Source organism: Sorex fumeus, unplaced genomic scaffold (genome assembly GCF_029834395.1).
Source record: "Sorex fumeus unplaced genomic scaffold, SorFum_2.1 ptg000003l, whole genome shotgun sequence".
NCBI classification, from domain to species: domain Eukaryota; kingdom Metazoa; phylum Chordata; class Mammalia; order Eulipotyphla; family Soricidae; genus Sorex; species Sorex fumeus.
In genome coordinates this window covers 53040960-53058299 of record NW_026606060.1, presented here as the reverse complement: position 1 = coordinate 53058299, position 17340 = coordinate 53040960, and the positions used below count along the sequence as shown (strand labels likewise).

At 47.5% G+C, this 17340-nt stretch overlaps 1 protein-coding gene across 1 annotated transcript in view; it reads left to right on the top strand.

The window, feature by feature from the left end:
- The window catches only part of NUAK1 (NUAK family kinase 1), a 64785-nt gene that overhangs the window by 27663 nt on the left and 19782 nt on the right, over positions 1-17340 (top strand). The window contains exon 3 of the mRNA XM_056116166.1: positions 15786-15937. Coding sequence (XP_055972141.1) covers positions 15786-15937 — 152 coding nt within the window. The remainder of the gene's footprint in view (positions 1-15785; positions 15938-17340) is intronic.

The window sequence follows — 17340 nt, the reverse complement described above, 5'->3', positions numbered from 1 at the left end:
AGGTAAAGTAAAATAAATAATTGTGCTGCTAGCTCCCTGTCTGATGACATCTCTCTTTCTCTCCATAGCTATTTTTTTCTCATCTACTTCTTTGGAAACGAATGTAGGTTTTGAAAAACTATTTTCATTTGGGACATATGAGAGAAGAGAGAGGAGAGAATAGCATAGAGAAAAGGCAATTTTTTTTGACCTACCAAGACAGAGGAGGGTATGCAGGCAGTGCTAAAAAATCTACTGTCCAGGAAAAGAAAGGAGTTACACCTCATGTTGAGTTCCAGGTGACCCCAGAGAGGTGTGTTCCTGTATTTTTTTTTTTAATCGTAAGTTAGATCATACTTTTATGTTATTTTTTTACCTTGGTTCCTTCCAGACCCTTTCATGTCATGCATTTATTCTATGTCATAAATGACCCCCGGGCAGGACATTTTAAAAGACTTTGTAGTATTCCATTTATAGGCATGCAATCATTTATTAAATCTAATATTATTGCGTCAAACAATAATTTCTGATTATTATAAATAGGGCTTTAGTGACTCTCTTTATACATCAATTTTATGGTCATTTCTGACATTTTCTTATGAAAAGTTCTTAGTCTTGGGCTTAACTGAATAAAGTGATTCCTCTGGAATGTTTTGTAATATCTGGACAGACCAGAAAAATGAGCTATTTTTAATTTCTGGTATGATCACAGTAAGTTATATAGTAAGGGCCCAGGAGAAACCAGATGTTAACCCTAAAGTTTTTCTGATATTTGTAATTTTCCTCCTTCTGAGTTCCTGCTGCTTTTTGCCATTTCTCCTCCTGCTGGTTCTATTTTTACTTCTCATCTAGGAGTAAATGTTGGTAATATCTTATCTTTGATCTTGATTTTTTTTTTCTGAAGCTCATTTTTGGAACCCTTCAGGGTAGGAATTTAAGGGAGATTTTCTCTCCTTTCGTCCTGTGGACATCTCTTGCAGGGCTTCTCAAAATGAACTGCTTTGGGGGGGCGGGTGGTAGTCCATAAACCTTCTGGAAGAGTATGGAGCTCTACTGCCTCCAAACAGAAGCCAGTTAAAATAAAATATTTGCTGCCTCCATGGACATAGCCATATTTCAAGCACCCATTCACTGCTGTAATGGACAGTGGAGAAGCAGAACCTTTCATCTATGCAGGAGAAGGTCCCTGATCTCAAATGCACTGAAAAAACAAAACAATGCATACTCACATCAACTATTTTGTGAGCAGTGGAGGACAGCTATTGTTTTTCGCCAGAAAATTCCTGGGGACTTCACAGCAGCCCCCCTTTTCCTTTGGAATCCTCGGTGATCTTCAGTTTCTATTCTGTTCTCTTTCCTTTCTCCCACACAAAGAGGAAATTCTCTTTCTCCCACAGTTACTCTGTCACCGTGGAGGTGGACAGCCCCCTCCCCGGCAAGGGGGGACAACAGAGCCCTGAGGCACCGCTTCAGTTCTGTTCCCTCTCGCTGTGACCCCACCAAGCCCTGGAATGAGACCCTCAGACCCCACTCTTAATATGAGGTTGGGTATCTTGAGGGTGTCTGCAGTACTTGGTGATCTTGACAAAGTACCTACACTACACTTCTTGTTTTGTAGGCTTCCCGTGGCACTCCTTGGGGGTGGGCAGGTGACTCTCATGGGCAGTTTTGGAAACGAAGACTCTGAAAGGTTAATCACTGGCAGCATTGGTTTGCTTTGGTTGCCACAACTGTCTTGTCTCAGGGCTGGAGGTTACAAATCCAAGATTAAGGTGATGCCTGAATCATTTTCCTCCAAGCTTTTTCTCCTAGACTTGTCAATGGCCACCTTCTCCCGTGTCTTCACACCTTCTTGCCTCTCTGTGAGTCAGGTGCAAATTTCCCCCTTGGATTAGAACCTTTCTTAATGACCTCATTTTAATGGAATTATCACTTTAAGACTACATCTCTAAAAATAGTCACAAGTCACAGCAATGCAGTGGGGCCCTGGGCCTTTAACACAGAGATTGTGGCCTGACAGTTAAGCCTGGGCACCCGGATCTCAGCCAGACCTGGGTCCGGCATTCTGACCTTGCCTTGGCTCTGCTGGCTCTGCAGTACATCCTTATGCCTCAGACCCCCTGCCCCCCAAGACCTAGCCTCCTCCATGGCTCTTTGTCCTGGACTTGGAAAAGCATAGCGTGGGATTCAGGTCTGTTAGTCTGTACCCAGTCTCCCTGCTGCCCACAGGAGTGAAGGGAACCGTCTCTGGGAAGTTGACTAGGAATGTGACATGCCAATTCAGAGTCCTTTCTGAGGGCAGAAATGTATTTATGAGCTTATGATGAAGGCATCAGAAAGGTACTTTGACAGTAGTGAGTGAATTGAGATGTAGAACTTTATGCATAACTTTCGAGCAAGAGCTTTTCTGACTTAAAATATACACACTCACCTATGCCTACATACACTCAATTATGCCCGTGCACACATGTACAGATCTGTCTGATCCATAACTTCTGGTTCTCTTGGGAGGAGGCTCTGACTCTAACTCACAGGGTTGTGTGTGTCAGTTCCGGAGAGAAGGCCAATCCAGACACATATACACACATACAATACATAATATATTCATCACTGTCATTGTTACTGTCCTCCCCTTGTTCATCGATTTGCTCAAGCGGGCCTAGTAACGTCTCCATTTTTTGAGACTTGTTGTTACTGTGTTTGGCATATTGAATACATCATGGGTAGCTTGCCAGGCTTTGCCATGCGGGCGAGATACTCATGGTAGCTTGCCAAACTCTCTGAGAGGGGCGGAGGAATCTAACCCAGCTCGGCCAGGCTGGCTGTGCGCAAGGCAAATGCCATACCCGCTGTGCTATCGCTCCAGCCCATAATATATACATAGGCACATGAACCTGTGTGCATTTAACACAAAACATGCATGCCCAATACACACATCAGCATACACAGAATAGACATATATATGTACATTGTATAATACGCATGTACACAGATATACCACACATACATGCACACACACATACATGCATACACACATGAGAGGCACATATATCCTGCTCCGCAGCTTCAGCATAGCAGTAACTGTAATGACAACAACCATTCAAAGCTCTTTGGTGCCTAACCCTGTCTGATCCATAACTTCTGGTTCTCTTGAGGGGAGGCTCTGACTCTAACTCACAGGGTGTGTGTGTCAGTTCCGGAGAGAAGGCCAATCATTTCTATCACCCTGTGTTCCCTGAGACTGAAGACCAGCTCTAGGAAGTGGCTTTGGAGCTGAGGCCTCGGTGCCAGGGCGGTTCAGGCTGTGTGGGCACTGTGAGGAGGGAAGCTGCTGTGTGGGTCGATGTGACCGAGGGTCTGTGAGGCTGAGGGGGAGAGATGAGCAGGTGGATGGCAGGAGAGAGGAGTTTGAAGAGGGCAGCTCTCCTTGGCTTTGGCAAACGGAGAGGTTTTGGATTTTTGGCACCGCAAGGGGGAAACCAGTGACTTTGAGCAAGGAAGTGGCGTATCACAGTTTCCAGTTTCCAGTAGCGCCAAGAGAGTGAGGCGCTGCTGTGTACTTGTGCTTGGAGTTACACTTATAACAGAGGAATCGTTCACTTGGGGTACATTAGTCTACGGTAAGGACAATTCAGCTTGAAAGCTAAGGTACACTTTTCAAGGTCACACCAACTAATTAATGGTGCAACCTGAGAGTCACTCAAAGGGGGGTTGAGGGACCCTGTGCTCCTGACACTAAAACCAGGCCCTCTGGTTCTCTGCGGTGATCCTTACCTAGACCCTGTCATCTAGGGAACCCCTGGTTTACACAGAACTCCCTCTCTTAATGAAGTAGGCAGGGGCATTAAAAGCCCAGCATTATGGGTATTCTTGAAAATATTTCTAAACACTTCTCAGGAAGCAGCATGGAACCCAGTTTGGTATACTTGTAGTTCTAGTGTCCTTGAAATAGCAGGTCATGAGCATGTTAGGTGTTTATATGTTATTCCCAATTATCTGTAGGCTTATAAAATCTGTGATCCCTCAGTGTTCCTCATCCTCAGTCCATCTCACAGACAATTCCTTTCAAATGTTTCCTTTTCCAACCAAACGCCAAGGTTGATCTCCCATTGACCCCTGGGTAAAGGGTGATTAGCCTTGAAATTTTCCAACTCTGTGGAAACCAGCTTCTGAAGCTAAATCAGTAACAGAGGGGAGAAAGACGCCTTCTAGGGCCTGATAAGAAGGGTAAGCTAATCACAAGAGAAAAGGAAGAGGGACATCCCTGGCCCCATCTCCTTCGAGATGGTCCCCTGGTTCCAGTCAAAGGAATTCCATTCTCTCGGTGGGAAGTAATTGACAATCTGGGAAGAACAGCTGAAGAGGAAATGCCTGCCAGTGCTTTCCACGTGGGTGATTTGGAGGGAAGAGATAAAAACAGTGTTTGAGGGAGTTTCTGATTTCAGGACCAAGTTCAGACATCAAAGGCTTGTTCCCATCCCCATTTTCCCTTTGAAAGTCTAGGAGACCCAGTCTTCAAAACCACGGGAATGAACATCTTGCTACACAATACTTTAGGAAACATTGACACCCCATCTGGTAGCAGTCTGAATATAAGAATGAAAAGGTGTGTGTGTGTGTGTGTGTGTGTATAGGATTAGGGGCCTGGAGGGAGACAGAGATATTTGACTTGTGCCTTCCTTTTTATGGCTTTGTTCTTTTGTTCCTGGAAGTCTCTCTTCTCAGCCAGCAACGATTACATCTCTTTGTGGGCCCTTTGCAATGTGACCTGCTAGAATTAGCATAGGTAAGGATGAGCCCAGCTCACTGGGATAAAGGGGCAAGTCTATTGAACATTTGTCAGCTCTGATCTCTTGCCTTTGGATGAGTTTCTTGAAACTTCAGTGAAACAAAACCAACTCTGGACAGGCAAATATTAGACAACTAGACAAAGTAGTACAAATAATGGACAATATAGACAAATGTGCCTCCTTTGATAAGCATGAAAGACTCATGTCTTTGTCTTTTGGGTCTTAAAACTGCTGTCCAGGAGATGTCAAGTGTCCTAGAAAGTTCTATATCTTTCTACTATGCAGTCTGAGAACAGATGGATTTACTCTCAATTCAGAAGTGTCTTCTCCCATCTTTCTATTAAGTGTCCGTTAACTTCGGCTTTTTCAACATCTGGATGCCTCCTGAGGTTCTGTTGTATCTTTCTGAAGAGGAATAGCAGACTAACCTGCTGGGAAAATGACTGCTCTAAATAAAGATCCAGCCAGAGATGCAGAGAGAACCAAAAGATGGGGTCTGCAAGGGAGGTCAACCAGTATGCGAGGTGCACCTCACCAAACATATTCTTCCCCACGTTGCCGGGAGGGAACTGAGAGGTCCTTTTGGTGGGAGCATCACCCTCTGTTGGAAGGTTCTAGAAGAGAAGATTGAGGCCAGATTGCCCAGATAAGTGCTTCTGGACATTGGGTCCATGCATGTAAGACTCTCCTCATAGTGTTTGATTTAACTGAGCAGCCTGAGAGATGTTGGCTTCGTTCTGCAACCAAGAGGAAATGAGCCCCCATCTCTGGGTAGGATCTTGTCTTGGTCTGTTCATTTGTCATCACTGAATTCCAAGAAAGAAAGAATGTGTGGTGTGTGTGTGTGTGTGTGTGTGTGTGTGTGTGTGTGTGTCCGCGTCCCCACCAGCAAGCTGCAAGGGATACCTTGAGGCTGGGGTTTCCTGCCTGAGCCCTTCACTTGCTGCCCTCCTTGGGGACTCAGAGCCCCATGAAAGAGTTTGTTGAACTTGGCACCGTGGCGTTTTCTGCCCTGTGTTTACTCTTTGGAACCCATGGCGAATTTCTGAGCCTCTGACTGTGCTCCCTCTGCTGCCAGATTTGCAAGTTCCCCACAAAGTCTCTGCAGACACTGGGGTGGACCCGCCCCAGTGACCCCCACTGCCGCGTTTGCCCCATTGTAGTCTTGTGAACAGGCTTTGGGGATGTGAATCTGCCCAACCCTGTTTCTAATGAGTTTCCTATTAAGTTAGCTGTTTGACCTTCCAGTGTATTATTTTCATTGTTTTCATTTGATTACACCCAAGTCATTTTTTTTTTTTTCTTAGAGACTGGAGATTAGAAATAAAACAACTTAAATGAGTGCTACTCCCTGGCTGTCCTGCCTCGCCTTCTTGGGTTTCCTGGAATTCAGCAGTTGTTAGTGCTTCAAATAATACCGCTCTTGTGCTTGATGCTAATTCTGAAGCAAAGAAAGTACAGACCCATCTTGTGTAAAGGAGGGTCTTTGCAAGTGAACCCGAATGGCTCTTAATTAGGTTGTTATCAGCAAGTGATCCTGCAGCACAGGGTACTAGGAAGCTGTCTGGATCACAGGAACTCTATTGTCCAGCTTGTAGGGTCTGCGACTTGGGCTTTGGAAGTGGCTGCTGCCCCTCTGTGTTTATGCATAGTGGATCTCTCCAGTTCTGTTCATAGGGCTCAGAGATGATCTAGTGGCAGTTGATCTCTCCTCTGTTCTCCCATCTTCCCCTGCCAGCCTGAGGGCACTACTGCAGTTTTAAGTAGAGTCTCCCCAGAGACCTGGGGTTTGTCTGCTGACTCCTCTGTCAGCCTGCTGGCGGCCACGGGCCTTCCAGCAGTGACCCGTGGGGATGTGGTGTTTGAACAGACATTCAAGCCCAGGAAGGCTCACAGCCTCTCAAAGCGTGCATTCGAGCCCCCGAGCTCTGGGGGGACCAGTGCTTAGACACACATGACAAGGCGGGCTGGAATTTAGTCGATAAGATATTAGGGAACACTTGTGGGGTGGTTGGGGGGATTGAGCGGGCAGAAGCAGCAGCAGGCCAGCTGTGTGATGGCTTCAGGCCTGGCGTTTCCACCCTACCTGGTTCTCAGGTTGGGCTAAAGCCTGGCAGCGAAGCCTCCAGAGGAGTCTCGGGCTTAGAGACTAAGGCTGACTTCATGGAGGGTGGGATTTCTACTCCCTTCCTTGCCCTGATTGGCTGGGGTCAGGGTGGGATGGGGAACGCTTTCTCCAGATGGTCACTGAGTCAGGTGAGAGACTTTAGCATTGCATGTTTGTTTTGTTTTGGTCTTTGATCCAAACCTGGTGGTGCTCAGCAGGGCTTTCTCCTGACTCTGCACTAAGGGATCTCCCCTGGTGGTGCTTGGGGGGGCTGTATATGGTGATGGGGATAGAACCCAGTTGACTGTGTGCAGGGCAAGTGCCTGAATCCCTATACTAGGTCTTATTCTGGCCCCAAGAGAAACCTGACTTTAGCATGGGCTGGTTCTGAGATCTTCTGTCGATGTTCTCAGACTGAGGGTTGTGTGTGTGTGTGTGTGTGTGTGTGTGTGTCTGTCTGTGTGTGTGTGTATGTGTGTGTGTATGTGACACAGAGTAGTGGAGGCAGTGATCGGGACATGTTGATCCTTGTGTGTTGAAGAACCCCAGTGGTTTTCATGGGAATATTCTACAGTTTTACTTATTTGTGTTATTTTAGTAACCATTGTCCCCTATAGCCAAGTCCAGTCTTTTATTCTTCTTATTTATTATAGTTTAGGTAACATGGTTTCAATCGTGCTGACATTTATGATATTGTTGTACAAAGTAAACGCACCCCACCATCAGCAAAGTACCCAAGACCTTCCCCCACTCCTCAGGGATGGTATTAGAAGGAGGGTGGGAAGCAAGTGGCCTATTCAACAAGGGAAGAGGTCATTCACTGGCGCTCCCATGCAACTCTTCATCTCTCCAGCCAAGACCCCTGCCCTGCTAGGATTGTATGTCGAACCCTACTAGCACTAACCTATAGCTTTGCAGCAATGAGGGGCTCTTGCTCCCCCTTTCCCAGGTAGCTTCTACTTACACTTTCCTACTATTTATCCTGTCTTTTGCAGCGTCCAATATGGGCAGTGAGGTGGCTGTCTTGGCTGTGGTTCTCCTTGGGCATCCCGGCCAACATTCAGCAAGTTAGGGTTTAAGAGAAGACAATTAGTGAACTAAAGAGCCTTTCATTGTCCACGCCAGGAAACACATGGACTCAGCTTAGACCGACCCATGGACGGTGGGCCACCTGCCAGCCCACTTTCCTTGGCTCACTCTCATTACCCTGGGCACCCGGATTTAAGGGATCAGAGCACCCTTTTGTGAATCGCGTGCCCACGGAGGTGTTGGCAACTTAGGTCTGGGGAGGAAAGTCTTGAAGAATAAATCTTGCATTCACTAAATGACCTAATTAGGTTGCCAACAATTCCTGCAGAGGAGTGAATGCTTGCTGTACTTCAAAAATGAAAAATAAGTGATTGTTGGAGGCTTCTCCTGACTTTCTCTGAAGGAGACCTCTTGAAAAACGGACTGAGGTTTCAGGAAAGTAATAAAAATGCTTCCATGAGGAAGGAAGGGATGGCTGATCTGGGAACTGATTTAGGAGATGGAGTTGATGGACAGCTAAGGCACAGAGAGAATTCTGACTGGGCCATTCTAGGCCTATGGCTCTCTCTCTTTTTTTTCCTGCATGAAACCAGCAAATATATTGTTCTCTCTTGTGATTACACGAGAACCAGAAAGACCTCTTCCATTTTCCATAGCTTGCTCTTGACAAAGCATCCTATGGATTGATTCCCAGCCTCCCCTTTCCCAAGCCCCTTTTCTGCTTAAATGGCCTCATGCATTTGGCTCTGGGATGGCTGGTGGATGGCGGATGGTTAAAATCCCAAGGTCTGCTCGCTCTTGAGCATTTCTCCAGGCCAGAGCATTGTTTTTATAACACGCATTTTCTCGAGTTATACAAGTTGTGTTATTAACCCTGAGGGCAGGAGGAGGGAATCGTTAGGAATTGGGTAATTAGCATGCTTGTTAGAGCCAGACAATCAGAAGGCAGAGCTGGACTGTCAAACTGAACCAGTCTGATGAAATTCAGGATTAATTTGGAGAAGTTACGGTTGCTATAGCAACCAATCTCCACTCTCCCTTGAAATGGAAAATAAACAGAAAACAAGAACAATAATTCAAGTTAGTGTCTGGGGGGGAAGGCAGTAGAAGAAAGCAGGAGAGAGTGGGGATGTTTTTAGGATAGGCCTGGACAATGGTTGAATCACCTCATGTGAGAAAAACCCAGGTCATTTTTTTTTTTTTTGATGGTTCAGTTCCACACCGATTTTCTTGAGGAATTGTTTCAGACACATTCCAGTGATCTCACTGATAGTTCTTTCTATCTTCTAGGGCAGAGGTTCTCAAAGATATTTGGCCTTCCTCCCCCTTTTCAGAAAGAAAGTTCTTGCCACCCCTCCCCCCTCTCTGCAGTCTAAGGTCTTTAAGTGAGGAGAAAGCCTCCCTACCCTTGCATCCGAGGCTACTGCTGCCTCTCCCCCAACGTTCTCCCCCCCTCCCCCACCACTGGTTGCCCACTTTGGAAAGTGATCTGACTGACTTCAATTCTGGTTAGCACATGATTTCTTTTTCTTTTTTAACTTAAAGCGCAATGATTTGCATACGAGTACTTGAGTTTTCTTTTATAGGTCCTAGTAGAGTTCAACTAGTACGCAACTTCTCAAGTACAAAACTTACTTATGCTTATATATGAAGCATTTTGCTATATTTTCATGTGAAAAAACATAGCAAAATGCTCCAAGTAATGCTTCAGATTGGCCCATTAGGAGACATTTTCAGAGAGCCAGGGATAGTGCAGGGCTTAAGGCATTTGCCTTACATGTGGAGGACCTTAGTTTGAGCCCCAGAACTGCAGATGGTCCCCTAAACAGTGCTATGAGGAATGACCCCTGAACTCAGAGCCAAGAGGAGCCTCTGAGCACTGCTGGATGTGGTCCAAAAACAACCCCCCCAACTCCAAAAACCCCCAAATCAAAAAAACATCCAACATTCACTGAAAAGGCAGAGAGTTTTGTTCTCCTTGATGAAGGAGAAACCCACACACGTTTCCACTTTGAGTCCTTACATTTGCGCAACAGAAGTTCATAGAGATAGGCATTAAAGAACATGCACAGAAGATTTCATAGCAACCCCATTCAGGATGAGCCTTTCCATGCAAGTATCTATGAAGGGCATCATGGGGTAACTAAACTACTATTCCTTTAGAGAGAGGAAACACGGAACCAGAAGGAGCAAGCATAGATGGTCCTTTCAAATGTAAAGATTTGAAGCCAGGCCCAGAAGCATGCATAACTTTGCAATTCTGTTTAAACATACACACACACACACACACACACACACACACACACACACACTCTTTCTCTCTCTCTCTCTCACACACACACACACACACACACAAAACCAAAAGATCAGGCAAATGAACCTAGGATATCACCTTGTCTTTGTCACGTTCATAACTTTGGCTTTTCTATATCCTGAGAAGGTGGTTCGCAACAGGAAGCTGATGGGGTGTGCTGGCTGTGTTGTGTCTTTGCCTGAACGCTAGTTCTCTGTTCATGGGCGTGAGGGTGATCTTAGTGGCTGGCGAGGATTAAGTGCCATAATACAGGAGGATGGGGATTATATGGGATGCTGGGGGTTGAACCCAGGTCCCTGCTGTACTGTATCTCCAGCCCCAAATTTCTCTTCTTAAGGTTACATTCTAATGGAAGAGTGAAATATAAACTCTAAGTTAGGGCCTTGTTGCCAAGGACAAATGGTTTGTACAGTGCAATGCTGAACGCAGTGGAAAACCATTAGACATTTTTAAGTAGTGATGTGATTTGGTCATGATTTTGATCAAGAAATGAATACAATTTTCAGCTACTCCCAAGATCTAGAATAATACCTGATATGTAATAGGTGCCCAGATATTTGAAGAAGTATTAACATCTGGGCTGGAGTGATAGCACAGTGGGTAGGGCGTTTGCCTTGCCCGTGGCCGGCCTGGCTGAGCCAAGTTCGGTTCCTCTGCCCCTCTCAGGGAGCCCGGCAAGCTGCCGAGAGTATCTTGCCTGCACGGCAAAGCCTGGCAAGCTCCCCGTGATGTATTCGATATGCCAAACACAGTAACAAACACAATGGAGACGTTACTGGTACCCGCTCGAGCAAATTGATGAACAATGGGAGGACAGTGCTACAGTACAGTCGCTGTGTTAAGAAGTGCTAACTGTGGCCTACTCTAAGTAAGGCTTCTGGGGCAGGAGAGATAGTCTGGGAAGGTTCTTGGGAACAAGTGAGTCTTGCACTATTTCCTGGATCCAAGATCCAGGAAGCGCCCTTGGTTCCATCTCCTTACTGTCCTTGGCAGTGGTGGCTGGCGTATGTCTGGCTCCTCCCAGCTAGTGCTCCTTATGGGTCCAAGGTCTCCACGCATCATTCTTTGCCACCTTCCCTATCGGTCTCTGGTGCCAGCCCGTCGCTGGGCCCTGCTCTTGGTTTTCCAGCTTCTATCTTGTCTCCTGCTCGACCTGCTCCCGGGCTCACCTTTCCTCCTTCACCCAGCACCAACCCAGTGCTACTCACCTAGCGGGGAGCCTTTTAACTGTGTTTGTTGCTCCCCTAAAAAACCAGCCTCTGCCCCCATGGACTCAGCCTCCCGCCTGTGGGCGGACGCCGGCTGAGCTCAGCTTCTATTCACGGCCTTCCCGGTAGGCTTGGCATGCAAGGGCCATAGTTTTCCTGACCATTCCGGAGCCACCAGGCTTCTGGGTAAAACCGTCTGGCCAAGAGACACAGGCTTTCATTTTTCAGAAAGGAAACCCTTCCCAACTGGTGGAAAATAAGCTTTTGCTTAGTGACTAATAACATAAACACAGACAAGATTTCTGGGCTTATAAATAACCAGTTGTAAATGCGCCCAAGGGAAGCAGTCCTTTTCTTTATGCCAGAAGAATGGCCAAGCGTGTCCCTATCACCTCGCTGATAGTGACCCCAGTGGTGGGCCCAGAGCCGGGGGCTGCAGCCTGCGTGTGGTAGCTGCCTGTTCCCTGGGGTCTTGTCCCCGAGACCTCCCTCCTGTAGATGATACATCCTGAGCTAGGCTGGAGAAAAGACTATGGGTGTAAGTGTCTTTCTGCTTGCAGGTTCTGTGACTCTGCAGAGGCTACAGACATTTGAAAAGGGGGAGTCTTGGGGTTTGGTTTTGCTGGAGGGAGGAGGAGCAGGCGCCTGATATGGAGTAGGAGAGGTTCTTGCTGAGTGTCTTAGACCCTGGAACCTACAGTGTCACCCGCTTCTCTGGGCTACTGGGGACACCACGGTGGCGGAGGTGCTTGGCCACATGCAGTGGTCGAGAGGCTGGGCATGGTGTGTTCACCTTGCTGGACCCCGACTCTCTCAGCAGCAGACGGAGGATTCTCCTGGGACCCCAAGTTAGAGTTATTATTATTATTATTTTTTTTTTTGCTTTTTGGGTCACACCTGGTGATGCACAGGAGTTACTCCTAGTTTATACACTCAGGAATTACTCCTGGCGGTGCTTGGGGGACCATATGGGATGCTGCGAATTGAACCTAGGTTGGCTGTGTGCAAGGCAAACGTCCTACCTGCTGTGCTATGGCTCCAGCCCCTAGAGTTAATTCTTGCATGTTGCTTTTCCTCACATGGCCTGCGTTGCATTTTTTCCCCCCTCTTTTTAATACACCTGCTATTATCAGGAAGCATGCAAGAGGGCCTTGTATCCTGAGCACTCCCATAAGATGCCCGGAGCCCCTCTGGGCCTCTAACTGCAGCCTTGATGTTCAGATGCTGCTTCCTTGTGGGCTGCTGGAGGTGTCTCTGAGTGACCATAAGGTGACCAGATACGTTAGTTCTAAATAACTTTACAGCACAGTTTTGAGGTTCTTCTCTTTCCTCTTTTTTAAGGGCTTAAGGCTCTTTTTTTCAAGGCCTCTAATTAATAGGTAGAAAATAAGCTTATTTCTATTTTTAGAGAGAGTTACAAAATGAATTGAGCCATATCTTAGTTTAAGTGTTTTTCTCATTATCCTATTTTTCCCCCTCTTGGATAAATAAGAGAATAGAATCATATATATATGATTCTTGCTCTGGGCTGCCCTGTGCAAGGCGTGGGCAGACTCTCCTGCCCAGTGTCCTGGACTTGGGTCCACGGCGCTGGATGTCAGGAGCAATGTTGGAATGGCTGGGCCAGAAGGCACCAGGCTCCCCCATGGTGCCCAAGATGGCACCCCATAAACTGTCTTCCTGTGCTTCACCGCAACTATCTTGCAATCTAGTGCTCCAAAGAATGTGCCTTTGGAAATGCCTTCTTGGCCCCTCCAAGGTGGCAGGTAGAACCAGGACCAGAGGGAAAGGGGCGAGTCGCTAGGTTGGGGCTCTGAAGCAGGGATGGCCAGAACTTGGGTGTATTTTATTTTACTTTATTTTATTTATTTTTTGCTTTTTGGGTCACACCCGGTGATGCTCAGGGGTTACTCCTGGCTTTGCACTCAGGAATCACTCCTGGCAGTGCTTGGGGGACCATATGGGATGCTGGGAATCGAACCCTGGTCGGCCGCGTTTAAGGCAAACCCCTATCCACTGTGCTATTGCTACAGCCCAAACCCGGGTATATTTTAAAGGGGGCCCGGCAGGACTGATGGAAGGAAGTTGCATATGGTGCATTGGGGGCTGGCCTGAATCTCAATCAACCTCTTGCAAGGGAAGAGTCCCAGAGCGGATGCAATCCTTTGTAAGCACCCAGCGGTGTTCACACCTGGCAGTCCCCCAGAGGAACAGGGACCCTCCTTTGAGGATCTCAGACATTTTGGGGGGTGGGGTTGGAGTATGAGGCTCCTTGCTTCTTACCCTCTTTAATGTCTTTCCCTCTAGTTTTTCTCTTCTCTCTCCCCTCCGGGGCGTAGCTCTCTGTCATTGGAGGGGGAGGAGGGTTGGAGGGCGACCCTCACCCCCATCAGCTTTCCCAGCTCCTAAAGGCTGTTGCTGGGCAAAGCTCACAGCAGACTGTGCACCCTGGCAGGAGTCGAGCCTGAGGGGCTCTGCCGGGGCCAGCAGACGGGGAAGCAGCCATTTTATCAGCTCTGCTCTCACCACCTCCTCCCTGTCCTCCGCCTGCGCCCTGCCTGTTACCACAGACTTTTGGCTGGGCTTGAAGGAGCCACAGAGGAACTGGAGGGGCCTTCTAACAGCCAGCAATGAGGAGTGGATGGCAGGGACCCTGAGCCAGAGGTGGGGGTGGGTGGGAGAGGGAGAGAGAGAGAGAGAGAGAGGATTCAGTCCTACATTGGTGGGTAAGGGGCATACTGGTGCGTGGCGGAGGCTGACGGGATGAGAGTCTCTCAGGAATGGTGCTGAGTCGCATACAAAGGGTTTTCTGCCACATCCCCTGGGAGTGATGGGTTTCAGATCCATTACACGGGAGCGTCTGTGCAGGGCTGAAGTAGGAAACAGATGGTCATGGGGGAGGGGGTGCGTGCCCTGAGACCTTTGCTCAGCGCCTCTCCTCGCCCTGTCGCTCAGCTGAGCAGAATTTGAGTATCCACTGTGGCCGTCTCAGGCACGCAGAGTAAGCTCTGTGATATTTCTTTTCTTTTCTTTCCTTTCACGTTTTGAATTTTTAAAAAAAAATTTTTAAATTATTATTATTATTATTATTATTTTGCTTTTTGGGTCACACCCAGCGATGTACAGGGGTTACTTCTGGCTCTACACTCAGGAATCACCCCCGGTGGTGCTCAGGGGACCATATGGGATGCTGGGAATCGAACCCGGGTTGGCCGCGTACAAGGCAAACACCCTACCCGCTGTGCTATCGCTCCATCTCCATCCTTTCACGTTTTGGATGCGGGGTCCCCACTTGGCTGTATTCAGGGATCATTCCTAGTTGTGCTTGGGGGTCCATATATGGTGTCAGGGAGCAACCCCTGCATGCAAGGCAAGTGCCTGAACCCCTGTTCTGTCTCTCTTTAATGTGATTGTCCAGGATGTATGGGTGAAGTTGTTTGTTTTGTTTGGGGGGCACACCCAGTGGTGCTCAGGGCTTATTCCTGGCTCTCAGTCATTCCTGACAGGACTTTGGGGACCATATGTGTTGCTGGGGATCAAACCTAACTTGGTTCTATGCAAGACAAGTGCCTTATCCCTTGTCCACCATGCCATCTCTCCAGCCCCAGCAGGGTTGAAGTTTTGAATTCACCCAGTGAATATTAATTGAGCCAGTCCCATATGCCAAATAGTATTCTGACTGTAGAAGGTACACCAGGAAATGAAATAGAGCAGGAGCATCCCAGGAACGCAGATGCTGAGTGATGTGTCAGAGGCTAAGAAAGGTCCTCAGGATGACACAGAGCCTTTAGGTTTTACTGTGAATGAGATGGGGAGTCTGGAAGCTTCTGAGCTAAGAGGAGATAAGATCACGGCCCCTGTTTGGGTCACGGTAGCTTATCAGATTGGCTAGATTGGTGTGACCGGGTCTTTCTCCTAGACTAGTCATGACTAGTCCAGACTATTGCCCCCCCCCCCATTTTTTTTGTAGGGGAACAGTTTGAGATTGGGCTGGGGAGAGATGGGGAGTTGTTAAGAAATAATATCGGGAGTTGGGGGAGCCGATGGTGTCCGGTGATGTATGCACAACACTATCATTCAGCAATATCACAGTGCCTCAACAATATTAACAAAAGAGAAAGAACATAAAGAACATAGAAAACGGGATTGCTGCTGCCATCTCTCTGCCTGTCAGGCTCCTCCCTGCCTGCCCTGCCCTGCCCCCTTCGCCTCCTTGTCCTGGTGACCAGGATGGCCTGATGATGCTGGGGAACTGGTCACAACCCTCTCGGTGACATCTCTGTCCTCTCGCCCTGCGCTCTGTCGGCCTGAGAGAGATTGTGGGATCAGCAGGGTATTTGTGTATCTGTTCCCCGCAGTGTTCGAGAACAAAGATAAGATTGTGATCATCATGGAGTACGCCAGCAAAGGGGAGCTGTACGATTACATCAGCGAGCGGCGCAGGCTCAGCGAGCGCGAGACCAGACACTTCTTCCGGCAGATTGTGTCCGCTGTGCATCACTGCCACAAGGTACGAGGTCCAGGGTGCGGGCCCCGGGGGCTTAGGGAACAAGGGTGACCACTGATCGCCCAGAACAGGGATGGGCCATAATGAACGGCTTGGTTTGTTCCCTTCCAGTCCTCCAATACGCTATACACACACACACACACACACACACACACACACACACACATATTTATATATATATATATGTAGGCTGGAGCGATAGCACAGCAGGTAAGGCATTTGCCTTGCATGCAGCCAACATGGCCGATCCAAGTTCGATTCCTCCACCCCTAGCAAGCTACCCATGACGTATTCGATATGCCAAACACAGTAACAAGTCTCACAATGGAGACATTACTGGGCCCGCTCGAGCAAATTGATGAACAATAGGAGGACAGTGATCATATATATCATATATATGTATATCTTTGAGTTTTAAAACAAAATTTTATTTTATTTTACAGAGTTCACAAAGTTATTCATGACTAACCAGTCCATTCACCAGTGTCCATTTCCCTTCACTAGTTCCTTCCCTTCACTCTTGAAGCAGGCACTATTTTCTTTTTCTTTTTTTCCCTCTTTTTTTCTGGGTTTCCCTCTTAGGCACTGTGGTTTAATAAACTGTTACTCATAGAGTATTATGCATGCCACTTTCAGCACCTAGTCCTGGTCCAGAATTACCACTTCCTTCTATTGCCATGGTGATCCCTCCCCTGTCCTATCCCACTTCTTACTCCCGACTCCCCATGCCCGACCCCCACACCCCCAGTGGCAGACTTCCTACGAAGGACTAGTCTTGCTCTTTGCTTCCATCCCCTCTGTGTGTTACTTACTCCCCCACTATGTTTCTTTATATCCCACCTATGAGTGAATCATTCTGTGACTGTCCCTGTCCCTAGACTCACTTCACTCAGCATACTTTTTAGATCCATCCCCATATCAGCAAATTGTACCGCTTCATCTTTCTTTATGGCCGTGTAGTATTCCACTGTGTCTGTGTGCCCTAGCTTCTTTATCCAGCCATGAGTGTTCCAGTCTTTAAACTCTTTATTTGGAATAATTTCGGTTATGACAGTGTCAGGTTGCTTACGGAGCTCTCCCGTGTGCCCACGCACAGTTGACTGGAAGGTTCCATTTTCACAGCACATTTATCAAAACAGAGAGAGTGAGGTTTGGACAGAGCTCGTCATGGTCTTGTTTGGACTGGACTAGTTTTCCAGCAACTTTCTTTGAACCAGTATCCAATCTAGAGATTGGATGCAATGCAAACATACCATGTAACATGTGCTTTTTCAAAAATATATATACTTGCTTTTATTATTATTATTATTATTTTGTTTTGGTGTTTGAGTGGGCTGGAGCGATAGCACAGCAGTAGGGCGTTTGCCTTGCGCGCAGCCGGCTTGGCCCAGCCGGGTTTGATTCCT